The 17016-nt window shown below is 37.0% G+C and overlaps 2 protein-coding genes and 1 pseudogene across 3 annotated transcripts in view; 1 reads left to right on the forward strand and 2 right to left on the reverse strand.

Moving 5' to 3' along the window:
* LOC115221482 (dihydroorotate dehydrogenase (quinone), mitochondrial-like) overlaps window positions 1-17016 on the reverse strand; it is a 46842-nt gene that overhangs the window by 5243 nt on the left and 24583 nt on the right. For both annotated transcript variants that reach the window (XM_029791675.2, XM_029791674.2), the window contains 3 exons: window positions 11999-12118; window positions 4888-5041; window positions 1496-1655 (listed from right to left, as the gene is read on the reverse strand). In XM_029791675.2, the coding sequence (XP_029647535.1) occupies window positions 1496-1655; window positions 4888-5041; window positions 11999-12118 (434 nt within the window). The remainder of the gene's footprint in view (window positions 1-1495; window positions 1656-4887; window positions 5042-11998; window positions 12119-17016) is intronic.
* LOC115221848 lies at window positions 393-511 on the reverse strand (annotated as a pseudogene).
* LOC118766939 lies at window positions 8573-11695 on the forward strand. The gene is made up of 2 exons (XM_036510812.1): window positions 8573-8999; window positions 11569-11695. The coding sequence occupies exons 1-2, from the start codon at window positions 8574-8576 to the stop codon at window positions 11665-11667; spliced, it is 525 nt and encodes a 174-aa protein (XP_036366705.1). The 5' UTR covers window position 8573; the 3' UTR covers window positions 11668-11695.

Consider the following 17016-nt stretch of genomic DNA (forward strand, 5'->3'; position numbering starts at 1 on the left):
AGGGGGAATGTTGGCCTAGTCACCTACCCAGCAGGGTAGTGTCATTTGAAGCCTAAAATAATGCAAAAAGTGTAGTCACATGATATACATACATACACATGCATATAGATATAGTCAACATAAAGGAATTCATGAATGCAGCAAGGCTGTGAAGACAGCTTAGAAAATGCCCTTTTGAAAACAGGAAAAAGTGGCCAACAACCCTCTACAGGGGATTGAACCCTGCATTTCTCAAACTCTAGCTGAGTTGGAATTTGAGAGCTGCAGGGTTTGATTTACCCAATTTTCTAAGCTTCCTGCATTCACGAATTCCTTTATTTTTTGTAAAATACCATCACGTGTCACTTATAAGCTTTTTTTTTGTTCCCCCTGATGCAGCGCCGTTTGTTTGACGCTTACAGCACCTAGGTTTCCCAAGCAGTCACCCATCTAAGTACGAAGTAGGCTCAACATTGCTTAACTTTGGTGATTGGATGAGAACTGGTGCTTTCAACGTGATATGGCCGTAAGCAAAAAATGCATTTCAAGGGAGGTGCGAAACTACATTAGGCCCCATTTTGTCCAGCATGCTAACGATTCTGCCAGCTTGTTTATAATATATAACAAAATATTAGCACCAAGCAGTGTTTAGGCATAAGCAAAATTTAGGTTAGTTAAAATATGTTTCTGGCATATTTCAACTACAAAAAGTCAAATTCACTTCAGTTACCGTAGAGAAAAAAATTTTTTTTAGGTCAAAAGGTCTGAAAACAACCTATTTGTTCAGTGTTGCTATCTGTCGGATTCTCAGACATCAATATTTCAAGTTGGCTTTTATCAATGAGAAGTACCTAAGATAGGTAACTCTGAACAAATCTTATAAGGCAATAGCTTTATATAAAATACAGTCAATGTTGTGGACTGATTTGTGCTGGTTGAGGAAATATATCTATAACTATATAAAATATATAACACTATATAAAATAACAACAGACACATTTTAACTTAGAATTATTTGGTTGGAGGTTCAATCTTACAGTTTCTGGAAACTTAAGTTGAATAACTTAAAATTGTACATTATAGCAGGAATTTTAAGTTGTTCAATGGCTACTTTCAGAGACATTTTCTAATTCTATCTCAACATCTAAAGTCACTCATTGGCTATATCTTATGACAGCCACACAATCACTAGAATTCAAAGAAACTCAGGGTGAGGTATTAACCTTTTCTATATTTAGCTTTCTTCCACATTCTTCCAGGACTCACTATATGACCTGATACTTTATACAAAGACCACTTTCCCCAGTTCTTCTTCCATTAAACTGCAACCCTTTTAAATACTTATCTCCTTCATACATATCCCTTATTTGCTAGCTAATCCATAACAATACAAATGAAACATTAAACTAATTTTCCTTAGCCATTACAGTGCCTAACAAGCATGATTCAAAATAGTAAAGAAAGAAAATTTTAAAAAAATTATAAAAGAGTAAAAAGTGAAAGAAAAAACACTCACTGTAGAAGTTCTGCTAATTCTCTTTTAATTCGGTTAACGACAACAGGACCTTGATATGTCATGACAGTATAAAGCTCTACCAGACTAGCACCAGCTCGGATTTTGTCATAGGCATCTTTTCCTGAGCTGATACCACCAACTCCAATGATTGGAATTTTTCCTATAACAAATTGCAAAATAAAAAAAAAAAAAAGCTAAATATATTACTTTGTTTTAGGCATAGGCATAGCTGTTTGGTAAGAAGTTTGCTTCCCAACTACATGGGTCCAGGTTCAGTCCTACTGTGTGACACCTTGGATAATGGGTAGACCAAAGCCTTGTGAGTGGATTTGGTAGGTGGAAATTGAAAGAAACCCATTGTGTGTATATGTCTTTCTCTATATGTTTGCCCGTTACCCACCTCTTGACAACTGGTGTTGGAGTGTTTACATCTGTGTAACTTAGCAGTTCGGCAAATGAGACTCATAGAATAAATACAAATTTTACAAAAAAATAAGTACTGGAGTTGATAAGTTCAATTAAAATTCTTCAAAGTGGTGCCCCAGCATGGCCACAGTGTAATGACTGAAACAAGTAAAAGATAAAAGATCATTTTGGGTCCCTTTTTCTCCTCAGATTCATTTATCAGCAGGTGTAAAAAATAATGTGGTTGGTTACAGGTCTACAATTGGACGAACACTTGTTCACAACATTTCTGATGGTGAGATTGATGGAGAGGGTCTATGCAAAGCATAACAAGTATCATAAAAGACCACATTTGAAAGCAACTGCTTTCTTCCTATTTTTCTTGACAATAGGCGTAGGCATGGCTATGTGGTAAGAAGCCTGCTTCCCAACCACATGGTTCTGGGTTCAGTCCCACTGTGTGGCACCTTGGGCAAGTGTTTTCTATTTTAGCCTTGTGCCAACCAAAGCCTTGTGAGTGGATTTGGTAGACAGAAACTGAAAAAAGTCCATTGTATGTGTGTGTGTGTGTATGTTTGTCCCCCACCATCGCTTAACAACTGATGTTAGTATTTTTACATCCACATAGCAGTTCAGCAAAAGAGAGCGATAGAATAAGTACTAAGCTTACAAAGAATAACGCCTGGGGTACATTTGTTTGACTAAAAACAGTGCTCCAGCATGGCCACAGTCAAATGACCGAAACAAGAAACTGGAAAAGTTAGGGTGGGCACTAGAAATGGAGATGTCTAAGTTAACAGAAATAGTGAATGTGAATTCTAAGGTACAATGGGAGGAGTTTTGACAAAAATGAGAAGACTGGGTACGTAAGGGAGATGGCAGTGAGACAGTCTACTATGCAACAGGAGTAGAGTGACACAAGTGAAAGTAAGTGAAAGTCTGAGCTTCAAAGTGACCAACAAATAAGTTAGCATATTTAGGTGCCATTATGGTGTCTATGACCACTCTCATAACTTGTTGCAAAAAGAGCTTGGTAAAGGATAAGTAAAGGTTGGCAAGGTGTATGTGTATATATATATAAGTGTGTGTGTGTGTATATATATATATATATATATATATATATTAATGAAATGGATAAATGAATTATCTTGTTACGGATTAAAATAATAAAAAGGAATTTTGAAAAATCTTCGTTCAGCTCCATTTCTTCCCTCACTAAATATATATATATATATATGTATATATATATATATATATATATATATATATGTATATGCCAGCGCCGCCTTGACTTGCTTCTGTGCCTGTGGCACGTAAAAAGCACCATCCAAACGTGGCCGATGCCAGCACCGCCTTGACTGGCTTCCGTCCCGGTGGTACATAAAAAGCACCAATCCAATCGTGGCCATTGTCAGCCCTGCCTGGCACGTAAAAAGCACCCACTACACTCACGGAATGGTTGGCATTAGGAAGGGCATCCAGCTGTAGAAACACTGCCAGATCAGACTGGAGCCTGGTTCAGCCTTCTGGCTTCCCAGATCCTGGTCGAACCGTCCAACCCATGCTAGCATGGAGAACAGACGTTAAACGATGATGATGATGATATGTGTATATATATATATATATATATACTTTATTGTTATTAAAGCTGCAAAAACATCACAAAAATATCACAAAAAACTGATTTACAGAAGCAAATATGGACTTAAATCTTTCAAAAATCCATCACCTATTTCAGAATTGGAAACCTTTGAAAAAGACCTTTTTGGGCTTATTAGAAAAATTGAATTCTGCAAATTCAATGATCAACTCCAGAGAGATATGAAGGAAAAAATTAGAGACATAAAGAACTCAGATAAGATCTTCGTAAACTCCAACAAGACAAAAAACTTATATGTGGTTGACAAAAATGTTTATAAACATCTACTTTCGAACAGCATCAGAAACACCTACAAAAAAGATAATGCAAATTTATATAAAGAGGTAAATTTGGAGGCAAGAAGAATTTGAGTACTTCATGTAGGTCTCTGAGCAGGTATCGCCAAGCTTTTGGCAAAATTTGATGCAGATTCACAGCTCGACTTTCTCTGTCATGGTCAATGCAATGATCACACACGACACACCTTCCTTCAGCAAAGGAAAGCTAGAATGCTAAAATCTTAGTGTGCATGCACAGAAGAGTACAAGGTCAATCTGTGCCAAGCAGCTTTACTCTGTGTGCTCTAGCCTCATTACTATGGCAACAGTCTTGATACTTATTGATCAGCCCTCATATATGCATTACACAAATGCATCTTTGCTGGTACCATGCAAAAAGCACCCAGTACACTATGTAAAGTGGTTGGCATTAGGAAAGACATCCAGTCATAGAAAACATGTCAAAACAGGACAAATGGAACCTAGTGCAGCTTACCAACTCCAGTCAAAGCAGCTGACCCATGCCAGCATGAAAACAGATATTAAATGATGATGATGCAACAATCCTATCTTGTTTGTTTCCACATACCTCTTTGTAAATTGTTGACATAGGATCAATGTTGAGAACACCTTGAGAGTAACATCTAGGTTGTTACTGTTGGTGCCTGGGACAGCAGCATCTGGAGAAAACACACACACCATCTATCCTTCGCTTGTTTTCCTTGTTGACAAATGATACAGAGACATGACTGTATGTGAGTGCATACATGTGTACACTTTTGTATTTATATGTATGTGTATTACACGGGGGGATCTTCTTGTTTTTACTAATTTCAGTCTGTGGCCATGCTGGAACACCAGCTTGAAAAATGTGTATATGTATGAGTGTGTAGTCAATCGCATAAAATCACACACCCAGAAAGGAACATATCTCATAATGTGTCATAGCTTGCCAGTAAATAGGAAAAAGGCAAGAGGGATCTACCCAAAATATCTGTGATCATAGGTCTGTTCAATCAACATTTAAAAAAAAAAAGAAAAAACTGTTAAAGTCAAAGAACAGAAGTTACCTTGAGTCAAAGAATACATATCACTAAGTATCTGTGTAGACATTTCGCGCAGTGGTACACCACTAAGTCCTCCAGTTTCCTTCCGGTTTTTACTGATCAAGCTTTTGTCTCGAGATACGGTGGTATTGCTGATTATTAAACCATCAATAAGACTCTGGCAGAAAGAAAAAAACAAACAAAAATAATAAACAGACAAGACATACATCATGTAAATGTAATGGTCATCCATCATTGTCGACAATGACCAGAACATCACATGGGAGAAAAAGATGGGTTACAGTGCATCTGGCTGTGGCCAATCAGGCCAATGCATGCTCAGAAGTTTCTACCACAGGTCAGGCATTGGTGATCTGCTTTGAATGAGGCAGGGAGTTAGCTCTGGACTTATGCAGCTCATGTTTTCTTTGTACTCCTGCCACTAAGTGGTTGCTTGACCAGCAAGAAATAGCAGTTGAATTTCCATCAAATAACAATTTCATCAAAAGCCTTTGTTGCCTGTTGTAGACAACTTGAATATCTACACTTCGAAAGTTCTTCTCCGAGGTTTAAGTCAGGGCACGGTTTTACTACAAAAAAATAGCAATTGCTCTAGTTTCCCTGCAAGACAAATACTTAAAAATATTCTTGTCAGATGCTCAAAGTATTTCACCAATCCATTGCCTTGAATTGGTTTCTTATTTATCAATCCCCTAAAAGGATGAAAGGTAAAGTTAATCTCAGCTGAATTAGAACTCTGAGCGCATAAAGTTAAAACAAATATTGCAAAGCTTTCAACCTGATGCTCTAACAATTCTGCCAATTCACCATCTTCACATCATCATTTAACGTCCAGTCTTCCATATATGAATCGGACAGAACTTGTTAAGGTAGATTTTGCCCGGCTCTCACCAGTTTCTAAGCAAGGTAATATTTTCCTACATACGTTTTATGAAAGACTGAAACAACCAACATCCCTTGTATGCTAATACATGGTGCATTTACATCACATGTCTAGATTAAAGTTCACACACACACACACATACATAACTAAATACATAGGTGCAAAACAAGGTGGGGAAATAGTACCCAAATAAGGCAGAGTGATACAAAAAGACAAAAAAATCTTCACAATCTATGGAAACTCTTTTGGCTTTAATAAAATTATACACACACACATGTATAGTGGTTTTACCAATATTCACTTTCCTGTTCTGTCGATTTGTTCCAATTTGCATCTAAAATCAACTGGAAACTGTAAGTAACTGAAAGTTCTCTACTTATACAAATTCAAATCCATCAAACGGATATTTGAAAATATGAAGCAGATTCTATATTATTATTCGTGACACCTTTTAGCATTTAAGCCTGCCATATCTGGGCTCTAATATTCTATCTGTTTTATGTTCAAATCAGCCAGATCTGGCCTCTCACATCTACCCTACAATGCCATTTTAAAAATAAATAATCATTGAAATCTTGAAGCTACACAATAATGCCTGATCAACTCAAAACAATGTGAATTAATAAGCTTTACATTTGACAGAGTAATCTGAATGCCAAAGGGTTAAAGAGATTTTGATTAAGAAAATAAATTACATAGAATATATCCATGCAACAGTTTTGTGTAAGGAATGCTTTAATTAAGATGATTATCACATTATAAAGTTTTTGCATGAATAATAATGTTTAAAAATAAATATTCCAATAGGTTTTCTAGGAAAATTATTTCGATGAACATATCAGCTTTGTAAAAATATTTTGATTACTGTTTGTTGTATACTTTTTAATTCTTCAAGCTGAAATCGATAGGCAATGGTCAAGATTGCCTATAATGGATACATAGTGATTCTTTTTACTTGTGTATGTATTTCTGTGAGAAAAAAAATACAAAATAGATTTCTGAGTTCAACACAGGTTGAAGCAAAACTAAGAAATCACTCTACCTTGACCTGACATTTGACAAGATATGTATTGCACATTCAATACATGTAAAATATAAATATCTCCTCAGCTGCAAAGAGAAGTAAGTATACTTGATAAATGTAATATATTTTTAAACTCTATGTGAAATGATGCATGAATACTTAATGCGCAAATGCATAGTGAAATGCTGCATCAAATTATTTGAATACATGGCTTTTATATTCCAGTACTCTGTCCATTTACCCATGTTGCTTCTAAAGTTATATAATCAGAGCTTTAGTTAAAGAGACCTGAAGGGTTATAATTCAGGCCTCTTCCACAAAATCTAGCTATAATATTCTTCAGTGTAGATGGTAATCTATACTGAAATTCTAATTATGGAGAGAACCTATGGAAGGGGTAGACCCAGGAAGACATGGGACAAAATGGTGAGAAACGATCTTCAGACATTGAGCTTAACTGAGATGACAAGAACCAAGACTTCTGGCAATTTGTTGAGCTTGAGAAGACATGTTAAGCTAAGAAAATCATGGTCATCTATACATACAGGCAAATCCTTTATGGCCATGCACTCCACACAAAGACACATACATAATTCTGTCTTCTATCAAACTTCTCCACAACTCATCCTCTTCCACACCCCCACCACCCACTGCAGGCTCCACCATTTTCCCTCACAAACCCACCTCCACTTCCAATTCCTCTCAACATCACTTCTACATATTTGCCATACACCCACCCTAATTCCCCTCCAACATCACTATCTTTAAACAACTTCCCTTACACTTTTATGGAACATCCTCCTCTATGCCCTATGGACTATTTATACAAGCCCCATTGTTACCTGTAGGCAGGCCCTAACTCGCTCTCTCTTAACTTCCTCTCCTCCTTTGTGCTACAGAAGTAGCTAAGTACCTCCTCAATAATAACAGGGCTTCCTCTGTCATACTCTAATCTCTCAGTACCACTCCCTCTCTCAGCTGAGAGGTCCTTGTCTTGTGGACTCACAAGTGCTAGTACCACATAAAAAGTACCCATGCCAGTACCATGTAATAAGCACCTGTACCAGTGCCATGTACAAGGCACCCGTGCCAGTTCCACATAACAAGCACCTGTGCCACAACCATGTATAAAGCACTGGTGCTGGCCCTACATTAAAAGCACTCTGTACATTCTGTAAAGTGGTTGGTGTTAGGAAGAGCATCTCACTATAGAAACCATGCCGAAACAGACAAGTAATGCCTGGTCCAGCCCTCCAGCTGGCAAGCTCCTATCAAATTTTTTGACCCATGCCAGCATGGAAAGTGGATATTACATGATGATTATATATACAGGATCATTGAATAAGGTTTCCGTGATTTTAATTGTCAACTGTACTAGCTATAAGCAAGCAATCTGTATGAAATCAATGTCAGACTGTATAACAACTGTAGGAGTTTTGATATTTGCCACTGCATTCTCCTTGAAATCAATATTTCACTAGTGAGCATCTGGCCAGTCATTTCATGGCAACTGCACAGCAGAAAGTGCAGTGTGTGTTATAGCACACTGAGTTTAAGTCAGTTGTTTTAGTGCAACATCATTTTCAGCATACTTATGGACAAGATCCACCTACAGACAAAACCATTGTTCATTGGTTTAACTAGTTTAAAAAAACTGGAAATGTAACCATTAAGAAATCTCCAGGCTGGCCACACACATCGGAAGAGAATGTGGAGTGTTTGAGACTGTCATGTTTGCAATAGTCCTAAGAAGTTCATTGCTCGATGCAATTTGGACTTAGTATGCTTAAAACAACAATTCAAAATGTGCTGCATAAACGCCCAAGACTGCATGCTTACAAAATTCAAATGAGACATAAAATTAAGGAAACAGATAAGCCTAAGCACACTGAATTTGCTGTAATGATGCTGAGAGAAATTGATGACGATAATAGGTATCTTAACAGAATTTTATTTAGTGATGAAGCAACATTCCACATAAATGGTTGTGTTAACCAACATAACAGTCGGATATGGGGAGGTCAGTATCTCAATGAAGTTTTCCAATACATCTGTGATTCGCCCAAGGTTAATGTGTGGTCTGGACTCCTGCATGATCATGTTGTTAGCCCTTTCATCTTTGCAGAAAACACGATTACAAGTGCTAGTTACCTGGACATGCTAGAAATGTATGTGTTCCCTCAAATTGCAGACATTGAAAGAGAAAAGGGAATAAATGTAATTTTCCAGCAGCATGGAATTCCTGCTCCCAACAGCCATAATGTGCAACAAGCTCTCAACAACAGATTCCTTGGTCGTTGGATCAGAAGGAATGGTCCTGGTTTGTGGTCACCTAGAAGCCCTAACCTAATTCCTATGGACTTTTTCTTTTGCAGTTATTTTAAGAACATTGTCTACACAGAAAAAAATCCAGGATCTGCAACATTTAATAGAGAAGATCCATGTAGCAATAGCGACTGTGAATCCTGATATGATTCAGCGCACCTGGAGGGAGGTGGACTATTGCTTAGATGTTTGCCGTGCAACAAAGGTAGCTCATATCGAAACCTATTGCGTAATGTAAGAAAAATTTAAGATTTTGTTTTGGTATATAAATAAATAGTATACCTTTAATACAGACTTAGTAATTTAATTCTAAAATCATGGAAACCTTTTTCGATGACAATAAAAATTAAAATTTTGGACATAGAGTTGCCTAAGGTTTCGTATCTACAAAGCCAAAGCCTTGTAGACAGCTCGCCAGACTTTATATAAGGACAAAAAATTTTAATTTTCTATGTCGCAGACGTGAGGAAATGCTCAGAAATCGAGATTTATACTCTGTTTCAGGGGACACAACCCGTCCTCATATGTTAAGACTTAAATCTCGATTTCTAAGTGTTTCTCACGTCCGTGACATTGAAATTGAAATTTTTTGATTTTGTATAGAGTCTGACGATCTGGGCACAAGGCTTTGGCTTTGTGGATAGGAAACCTTTGATAACTCTATGTCCAAAATTAAAATTTTTGTTGTAATAATTACTGCCCTATTCTTTAGAGTGTGCTTCTTTTCTGAGATATATGTTTTTTAATTAACTATATATATATATGGCAGGCTTCTTTCAGTTTCTATCAAGCGAATTCATTCACAAGGCTTCAGTTGGCTCAAGGCTATTGTTGAAGACACTTGCCCAAGGTGTCATGCAAGGGACTGAACCCAAGACAAGCATGTTGCTATATTAAATTACTAGAAAAATTCTAAATTTTCAGTGAGATCAATCAAAAGCATTTACTCCCTCAAGCCCCCTAAACTCCGAAAATGGAGGAGTTTTGTCAATTTTTCACAATAGTGGAGTTTGCAGGGTTTGAGGGATCTAAGCGAAAATTTAGTATTTTTCTAGTAATGATATATAGCAAGATTGTAGGCCTCAGGCATTTTCAATTTCCACATTTTTTAATTTTCACTCCATCCTAACACACATGTATGTGTGTGGGTACATAGATTGTGTAATAGATTGTGGAGTGTACATAAGAAGTTGTGGAAACTGAAAATGCCAGAGACCTAAAATCTTCTATAATAATAAATGTCAAAACGAATTTCTGTATCAGTGTGTCACACTTTGACCCCGTCGCTCACTATTCAATGACACTTCTTCTACTGCTCTTGCTGGGGTGGGAGTAATAGTAGGCATAAAGACGGTGAGGATAGTAGTAGATTGACAGTTGAGATGGTAATGGGGTGATAGTAGTAATATAAGCTGTAGTTGTGAAAGAGGTGAAGGCAACAGTGGTAGCTGAGGTAGTCAAGCATGACAGTGATAGTAAGGGATGAGAAAGACAGTGATGATGGTGGTGGCATAAGAAGTCTGAATGGTGTGTGTATGGCAGTTGTGATGGCGATTGTGGTAGTGATGGTGATGGTTGAAAACAATCAACAGAAAGAGAGAGAGAGAGAAAGAAAGAGGTTAGACAGAAAAAAAATTGTACTGACCCCCGAATAGGAAGACAAAAAAAAGTTGTTTATCATGCAGCTTTGCAATAATTTCCAAGTCACCATATTATATCATTGTTCTGACGAAAATTGTTCATTGCTTGAAAAATATCGGTCAAGTTTAATAAAATTTAATATGTACTTAATGCATGAAGTGTTGTTATTGGGCTCAAGGCCCAATAAAGAGCCCTTCACAGGATCTGGCTTAAAAGCCACCCGATCGGGCAGCTTTTAAGCTAGTGCTGTTTATCATTACTAGAAAAATGCTAAAATTTTCACTTAGATCAGCCAAGGGCATTTACTCCCTCAAACCCTCCAAACTCTGCTATTGTAAACATTTTACAAAATTCCCCCATTTTCCGAGCTTAGGGAGCTTGAGGGAGTAAATGCTCTTGATTGATCTCAGCGAAAATTTAGCTTTTTTCTTGTAATCAAATATAGCAACATTTTAGTCCTCAGGCATTTTCAATATTCTACATTTTTAATTTTCACTCCACCCTATTGCCCACATTGTCTGGGCTTTAACCACATGTCTATACCTTAACTCATTCTACCAATGTAAATGAAGTAGAATACATTGGACAATGTAGTCCTTGATACCCAAACACAAAAAAGAAGTGATGGTCATGGATAAAATGCCTTTTTTAGTAGACTTGAATCTTACAAAATAATATTAACAACAATGATTATTTCTATAGAGAAAAATACAACAAACATTTCCTGGACATTCAATAGCCAATAAATGTACAATTTTGTAAATTCATTTTCTGATTCTTTGATCTCTACTCTGGTGAACTCTGGTGAAAGTTATGCTTTGCTGACGAAGCCATAAAAACCTCTATAGCATGTGAGAAACTATTTCCTGTACTTAGCAATATAATTAAAACAATTTTAGTCATTGATTAATATTGTTAAAATATCAAAAACAACACATTCTTACAAAACTAAAATTCTATATAGAAAAGAGTAGGAATGAACACCTGGCCGTACCTGGTAGCTTTTATATCACTGAGATCTGAATTGTGAACTGGGACATGGAAGAGAACTAAATGCCAACAATTTATTCAAGCCAAAGAGAAACAGCCAAATCTCCCTCAAATCATTCTCTGCTAGGAAGTTGGGACACAATGAATAATGTAACTTACATTATGTATGAAAAACAGATGGGATAGTCATGGCTGGAAAACTTTTCATCATAAGTCTGCTCAATTAGTGCAAAACATTAGCAACAACTTACATGTTCTCTCATTACAACATGAGCAATATCTTGCCGATCAGATTCTGTTAAATCTGGAGCTATTTTCACCAAAATTGGAGGTTTCCTCTCACACTTCAACTGGTCACGTTCCAGCAACACCTGCGAATGAATTAATAATTGAATAAATGATAAATGAATGGTTGATATTGGAGCAGTTTGTCATCATTGCATAATTTATCACAAAATAAACAAAGTGAAAAGCAAACAAAATCTGAAAACAGAGTTGCATATTTGTTTGCCAATTAACTTGGCTCGAGATCATATGTTAAAACTGAAAATCTTGCATCATGATAGCCACTGTAAACATACAGACAGATTTGTGTTGTAGTGGATTCGAAGCTGAATCGCTAGGTAGTCAAGCAGACATCACCAACAAACATAGTAATTTCACATGATTGGCCAATTAAGCAACCAATCAGCATTGAGCCATCACGTGATTCAACTTTTCTAATTGGGCCCTGTATAAAGGTAAGTTTTGGTGATAATCACAGGGGAGACAGAGATTTTGTTGTCATATCATGCAATTATTTTCCAGTTGTGATGGGCCAGCCACAGATTCGTTACATCAGTTAATTCATTTTAGATTTCAGTAGTATGTCTCTCTCAGGGTATAACTGTTGCTGTTAGTGTCAGTTAAAAAAGACCAATGCAAAAAGCACTATGTGCAGGAATAAAATCTTCTGTTAAATGTTCACAAGTGTTGTTAGTTACTTCTACATACAGAGCTAGAAATACATTTTCATTCACCAGCAGCAAATACTACTCGTGACACCTGGTGAAACCCAACATAGCTACCACGACAATCACCATAACACCATCTTCACAACAGTGGTGATCCATGACAACTAACATGATGAGAAAACTAAAGAATTGACTACAACTCCCACTGCTCCAAGCTATGACATTAAGACCATTGTTAGCTCAGACGCATCTTTCATCTTGCTCAAAATAGCAGTCAGATCTACTTGTCAAGACCAAGAAAACTCTCTTCTTCCAAACATGATTCTGAAAGCAGCCAGTATTTTATCCTTTCATTTGCATGATTTCAACTAGTTTCTGTTAAAAAAAAAAAAGAAATGGTAACTTCACCTGTCCCATTCATCTCTTCTATTTCCTCTGAGTTGACACTAGTTGTAAAAACAACCATATAGAGAATTCAGACTTTAGCTCAAACATTTGCAATTCTCTAGATATTCTATATGTTTGAATTCTCATGGCCAGAGGATTTCTAAAAAACATTCTTTAAAATAGCACTGCCAGGGCTAAGTGTGACTACATCCTTGGGTGGCCTTTCAATATGTTGCATTTTTTTGTGTAGTACACCATTTCAAAATTCCTAGTTGCAGCTTGCAGCATTTGGCCATTGAAATTCTTATGCAACTCACAGAAACCATCAACGATTACATTACAAGCTATTTGCCATTTTTCTATTTCCACTTATGGTGAAAAATTTATGACTCTGGTTCTTAATTTGAGCCATCAATTCAAGAGGATCTTTATAATTGCCGATCTGCCATAACTATCCTTGTTGCTGACTTCCTGCATCATTTTGATCTTCTTGTAGATTTGAAACATAGGTGATTAAGTGATTCAGAAAAACAATCAGATCAGTGAACACAACAGGGTTAAACTAGCCAAAGTTGGTTGTAATCTCAAACGAGATCATTCCTAATGATCTCAAACAGTGAGGATATCAGATATACTACGGATGAGATGTGTTACCAGTGCCGGTGGCATGTAAGAGAACCTTCCGTTTCGCGACCGTTGCCAGCACCGCCCCGACTGGCCTCGTGCCGATGGCACGTAAAAAGCACCATCCCTTCGTGTCCGTTGCCAGCCTCGCCTGGCCCTCGTGCCGGTGGCACATAAAAAGCACCATCCGTTCGTGGCCGTTTGCCAGCTGTCTGGCACCTGTGCAGGTGGCACGTAAAAAGCACCCACTACACTCACGGAGTGGTTGGCGTTAGGAAGGGCATCCAGCCGTAGAAACACTGCCAGATTTGACTGGGCCTGATGAAGCCTTCTGGCTTCACAGACCCCAGTAGAACCGTCCAACCCATGCTAGCATGGAAAACGGACGCTAAACGATGATGATGATGTCTAATAGTAAACCTGCTATTGTCAGTCCTCTTTTCTTTGTACCCTCTACATGTAATCACTATTATTCAATCCTTAAAAAATTTTCAGGCGTCACTCACAGTGTTTTTAATAATGGACTTTTTGAATTTCTTAAAATGCTTTTTGGTCTTCAGAAAGCTGCTAATACATTCCAAAGATTTATCAACAGTCACTTGTGGTTTAGACCTTGTTTTGCCTATATCAACAACTTGTTGATTGCCAGTCCTACAGTAGAGAGAAGCATGAACAGCTTTTAGAACATTTTATTAGACTGTCACATTTCAGTGTGATAAATTAACCTTAATAAATGTCTATTTGGTGTTTCTTCTATTACATTTTCAGGACATATTTGTCAGAAATGGAATTTGTCCATTAAAGGAAAAAGTTGATGCTATTGCAAATATACCCATTTCTGCATCAATAAAGAAGCTGTAAGAATTTCTCAGTCTTATTAACTTCTACAGATTTATTCTGCCCTATACAGAAACCATATTTCCATTGACAGAATTGTTACTTAATGTCAAAAATAAAAAAAAAAACAACCACTATCTCTCAAAATGCGATACAGTTGCAATCATTTCACAGTATCAAAGAGAAGTTAACTAAAGTTACCCTACAAGCCCATCCAGTTCTAGAGGCTCCGCTATCATTGATAGTAGATGCATCTGATGTTGGACTTAATGGGACACCGCAACAATTTGTTCAAGATGACTGGTAACTTTTTTCTATTTTTTCCAAGCATTTCAAACCAGCAGAAACAAGATAGTGCACTTTTGGAAGAGAATTATTGGCAGCTTATTTATCTGTGAAGCATTTCTGCCATTTCTTAGAAGAACGAACCTTCACCCTTTATACTATAGTATGTCTCTCCAGCGTATAACTGTTGCTGTTAGTTATGTGATAAAAGACCAATGTGGAAAACACTATGTGCAATAATAAAATCTGTTAAATGTTCACAAGTATTGTTTGTTATTTCTACATACAGAAGTAGAAATCCATTTCCAGTCACCAGCAGCAAACACCACTCATGACAATGTCTACTCTTATTTTCTAAGTCATCATCTCTTTACTCTTTTACTCTTTTAGTTGTTTCAGTCATTTGACTGCGGCCATGCTGGAGCACCGCCTTTAGTCGAGCAAATCGACCCCGGAACTTATTTTTTGTAAGCCCAGTACTTATTCTATCGGTCTCTTTTGCCGAACCGCTAAGTGACGGGGACGTAAACACACCAGCATCGGTTGTTAGGCAATGCTAGGGGGACAAACACAGACACACAAACACATATATATATATACATATATACGACAGGCTTCTTTCAGTTTCCGTCTACCAAATCCACTCACAAGGCATTGGTCGGCCCGGGGCTATAGCAGAAGACACTTGCCCAAGATGCCACACAGTGGGACTGAACCCGGAACCATGTGGTTGGTTAGCAAGCTACTTACCACACAGCCACTCCTGCGCCTTCATTTTAATGTATACTCTGCCATGCCTGCACAGATCAGACAGAATCTGTTGAAACAAATATTTTTTATGGCTGGATGCCCTTACTGCCACCAATTCTCACTTGTTTCTAAGTAAGATATTTCCCCTTGACCAGATCTGTGTTCACAGAAGATTGGTAATTAAGAGCACAGCTTGTACGACGATTCTTATTTACAATTAATGCTAGATGCCAAGGAGATAAAAATACACACACACATTTATATATAATATATATATATATATATATATATATATATATATACATTTATATATTTGTTTTGCAAGATTTTTGATGTGAAATCGTGTGTTGAGACAGATATTGTTGTATTTCGGAATGGTCATTTTGCCAGTTTAGCCAATAAAAACACACGCACTATATATTTGGTGTTACTTTGCTTCAGTGTTATCTATTTTTTACATTAATCTTAATCTTATTTTTCGGCCAGAGTTCTTTCGTCACACGCCAGTGACCGATTCAGTGGTCCTTTGCTTTCTTCTTTCTTATTTGTGTGTCTCTCCTTACTAACCGTCAGCCATTTTGTATTTCTATTGTATGTGTCTTCATTTGCGCATGCGTATATCTCTATGTGCATCTATGTTTAGTTAGTGTGTGTGTGTGGGGGGAGGAAATGTCTGTAATATTTGTATCTCCTGTTTATATATGTTCGTGTAATTTGTTTTTGTTTATTCTTATTTTGTTCATGTGTTTACACCCACTTATTATTATTATGTATGTATGTATAACAGTAATAATAATAATAAATTTTTTGATAAAAAATATAAAATGAAAAAAATAAAAATAATAAAAAAAATTTTTAAATAAAAAAATAATGTAAAGTATAGAAGCCATCTTAATATGGCTAACCACATAGGGGAGGGGGTGTTACTGTAGCTCTATAGCCCCAGGAGATCGTCGTCTCCAGCTGGCTTTAGACACCATTTCAGTGCCCTTGAAGTATTTGCAAAAGGAGGCCATTCCTTTCTCGCAAGCCTGAGTGATACGCACAGACTAGTTTCAGGATTTTTGTCCCTTATCAACAGGCGGTAACCACCAGGTCGCGATGAAAGAGAAGGCTGCTTTGCAAATATATAAGAGTTTTTCTAGTGACGTTAGGGTTAGGGTTATTTTATTGTTAAACTTAAACACGAACGTATATAAACAGGAGATACAAATATTACAGACATTTCCTCCCCTACACATACACACTAACTAAACATAGATGCACATAGAGATATACGCATGCACAAATGAAGACACATACAATAGCAATACAAAATGGCTGACGGTTAGTAAGGAGAGACACAAATAAGAAGAAAGCAAAGGACCACTGAATCGGTCACAGGAGTGTGACGAAAGAACTCTGGCCAAAATAAGATTAAGATTAATGTAAAA

This window comes from Octopus sinensis, linkage group LG18 (genome assembly GCF_006345805.1).
Source record: "Octopus sinensis linkage group LG18, ASM634580v1, whole genome shotgun sequence".
Lineage (NCBI taxonomy): Eukaryota > Metazoa > Mollusca > Cephalopoda > Octopoda > Octopodidae > Octopus > Octopus sinensis.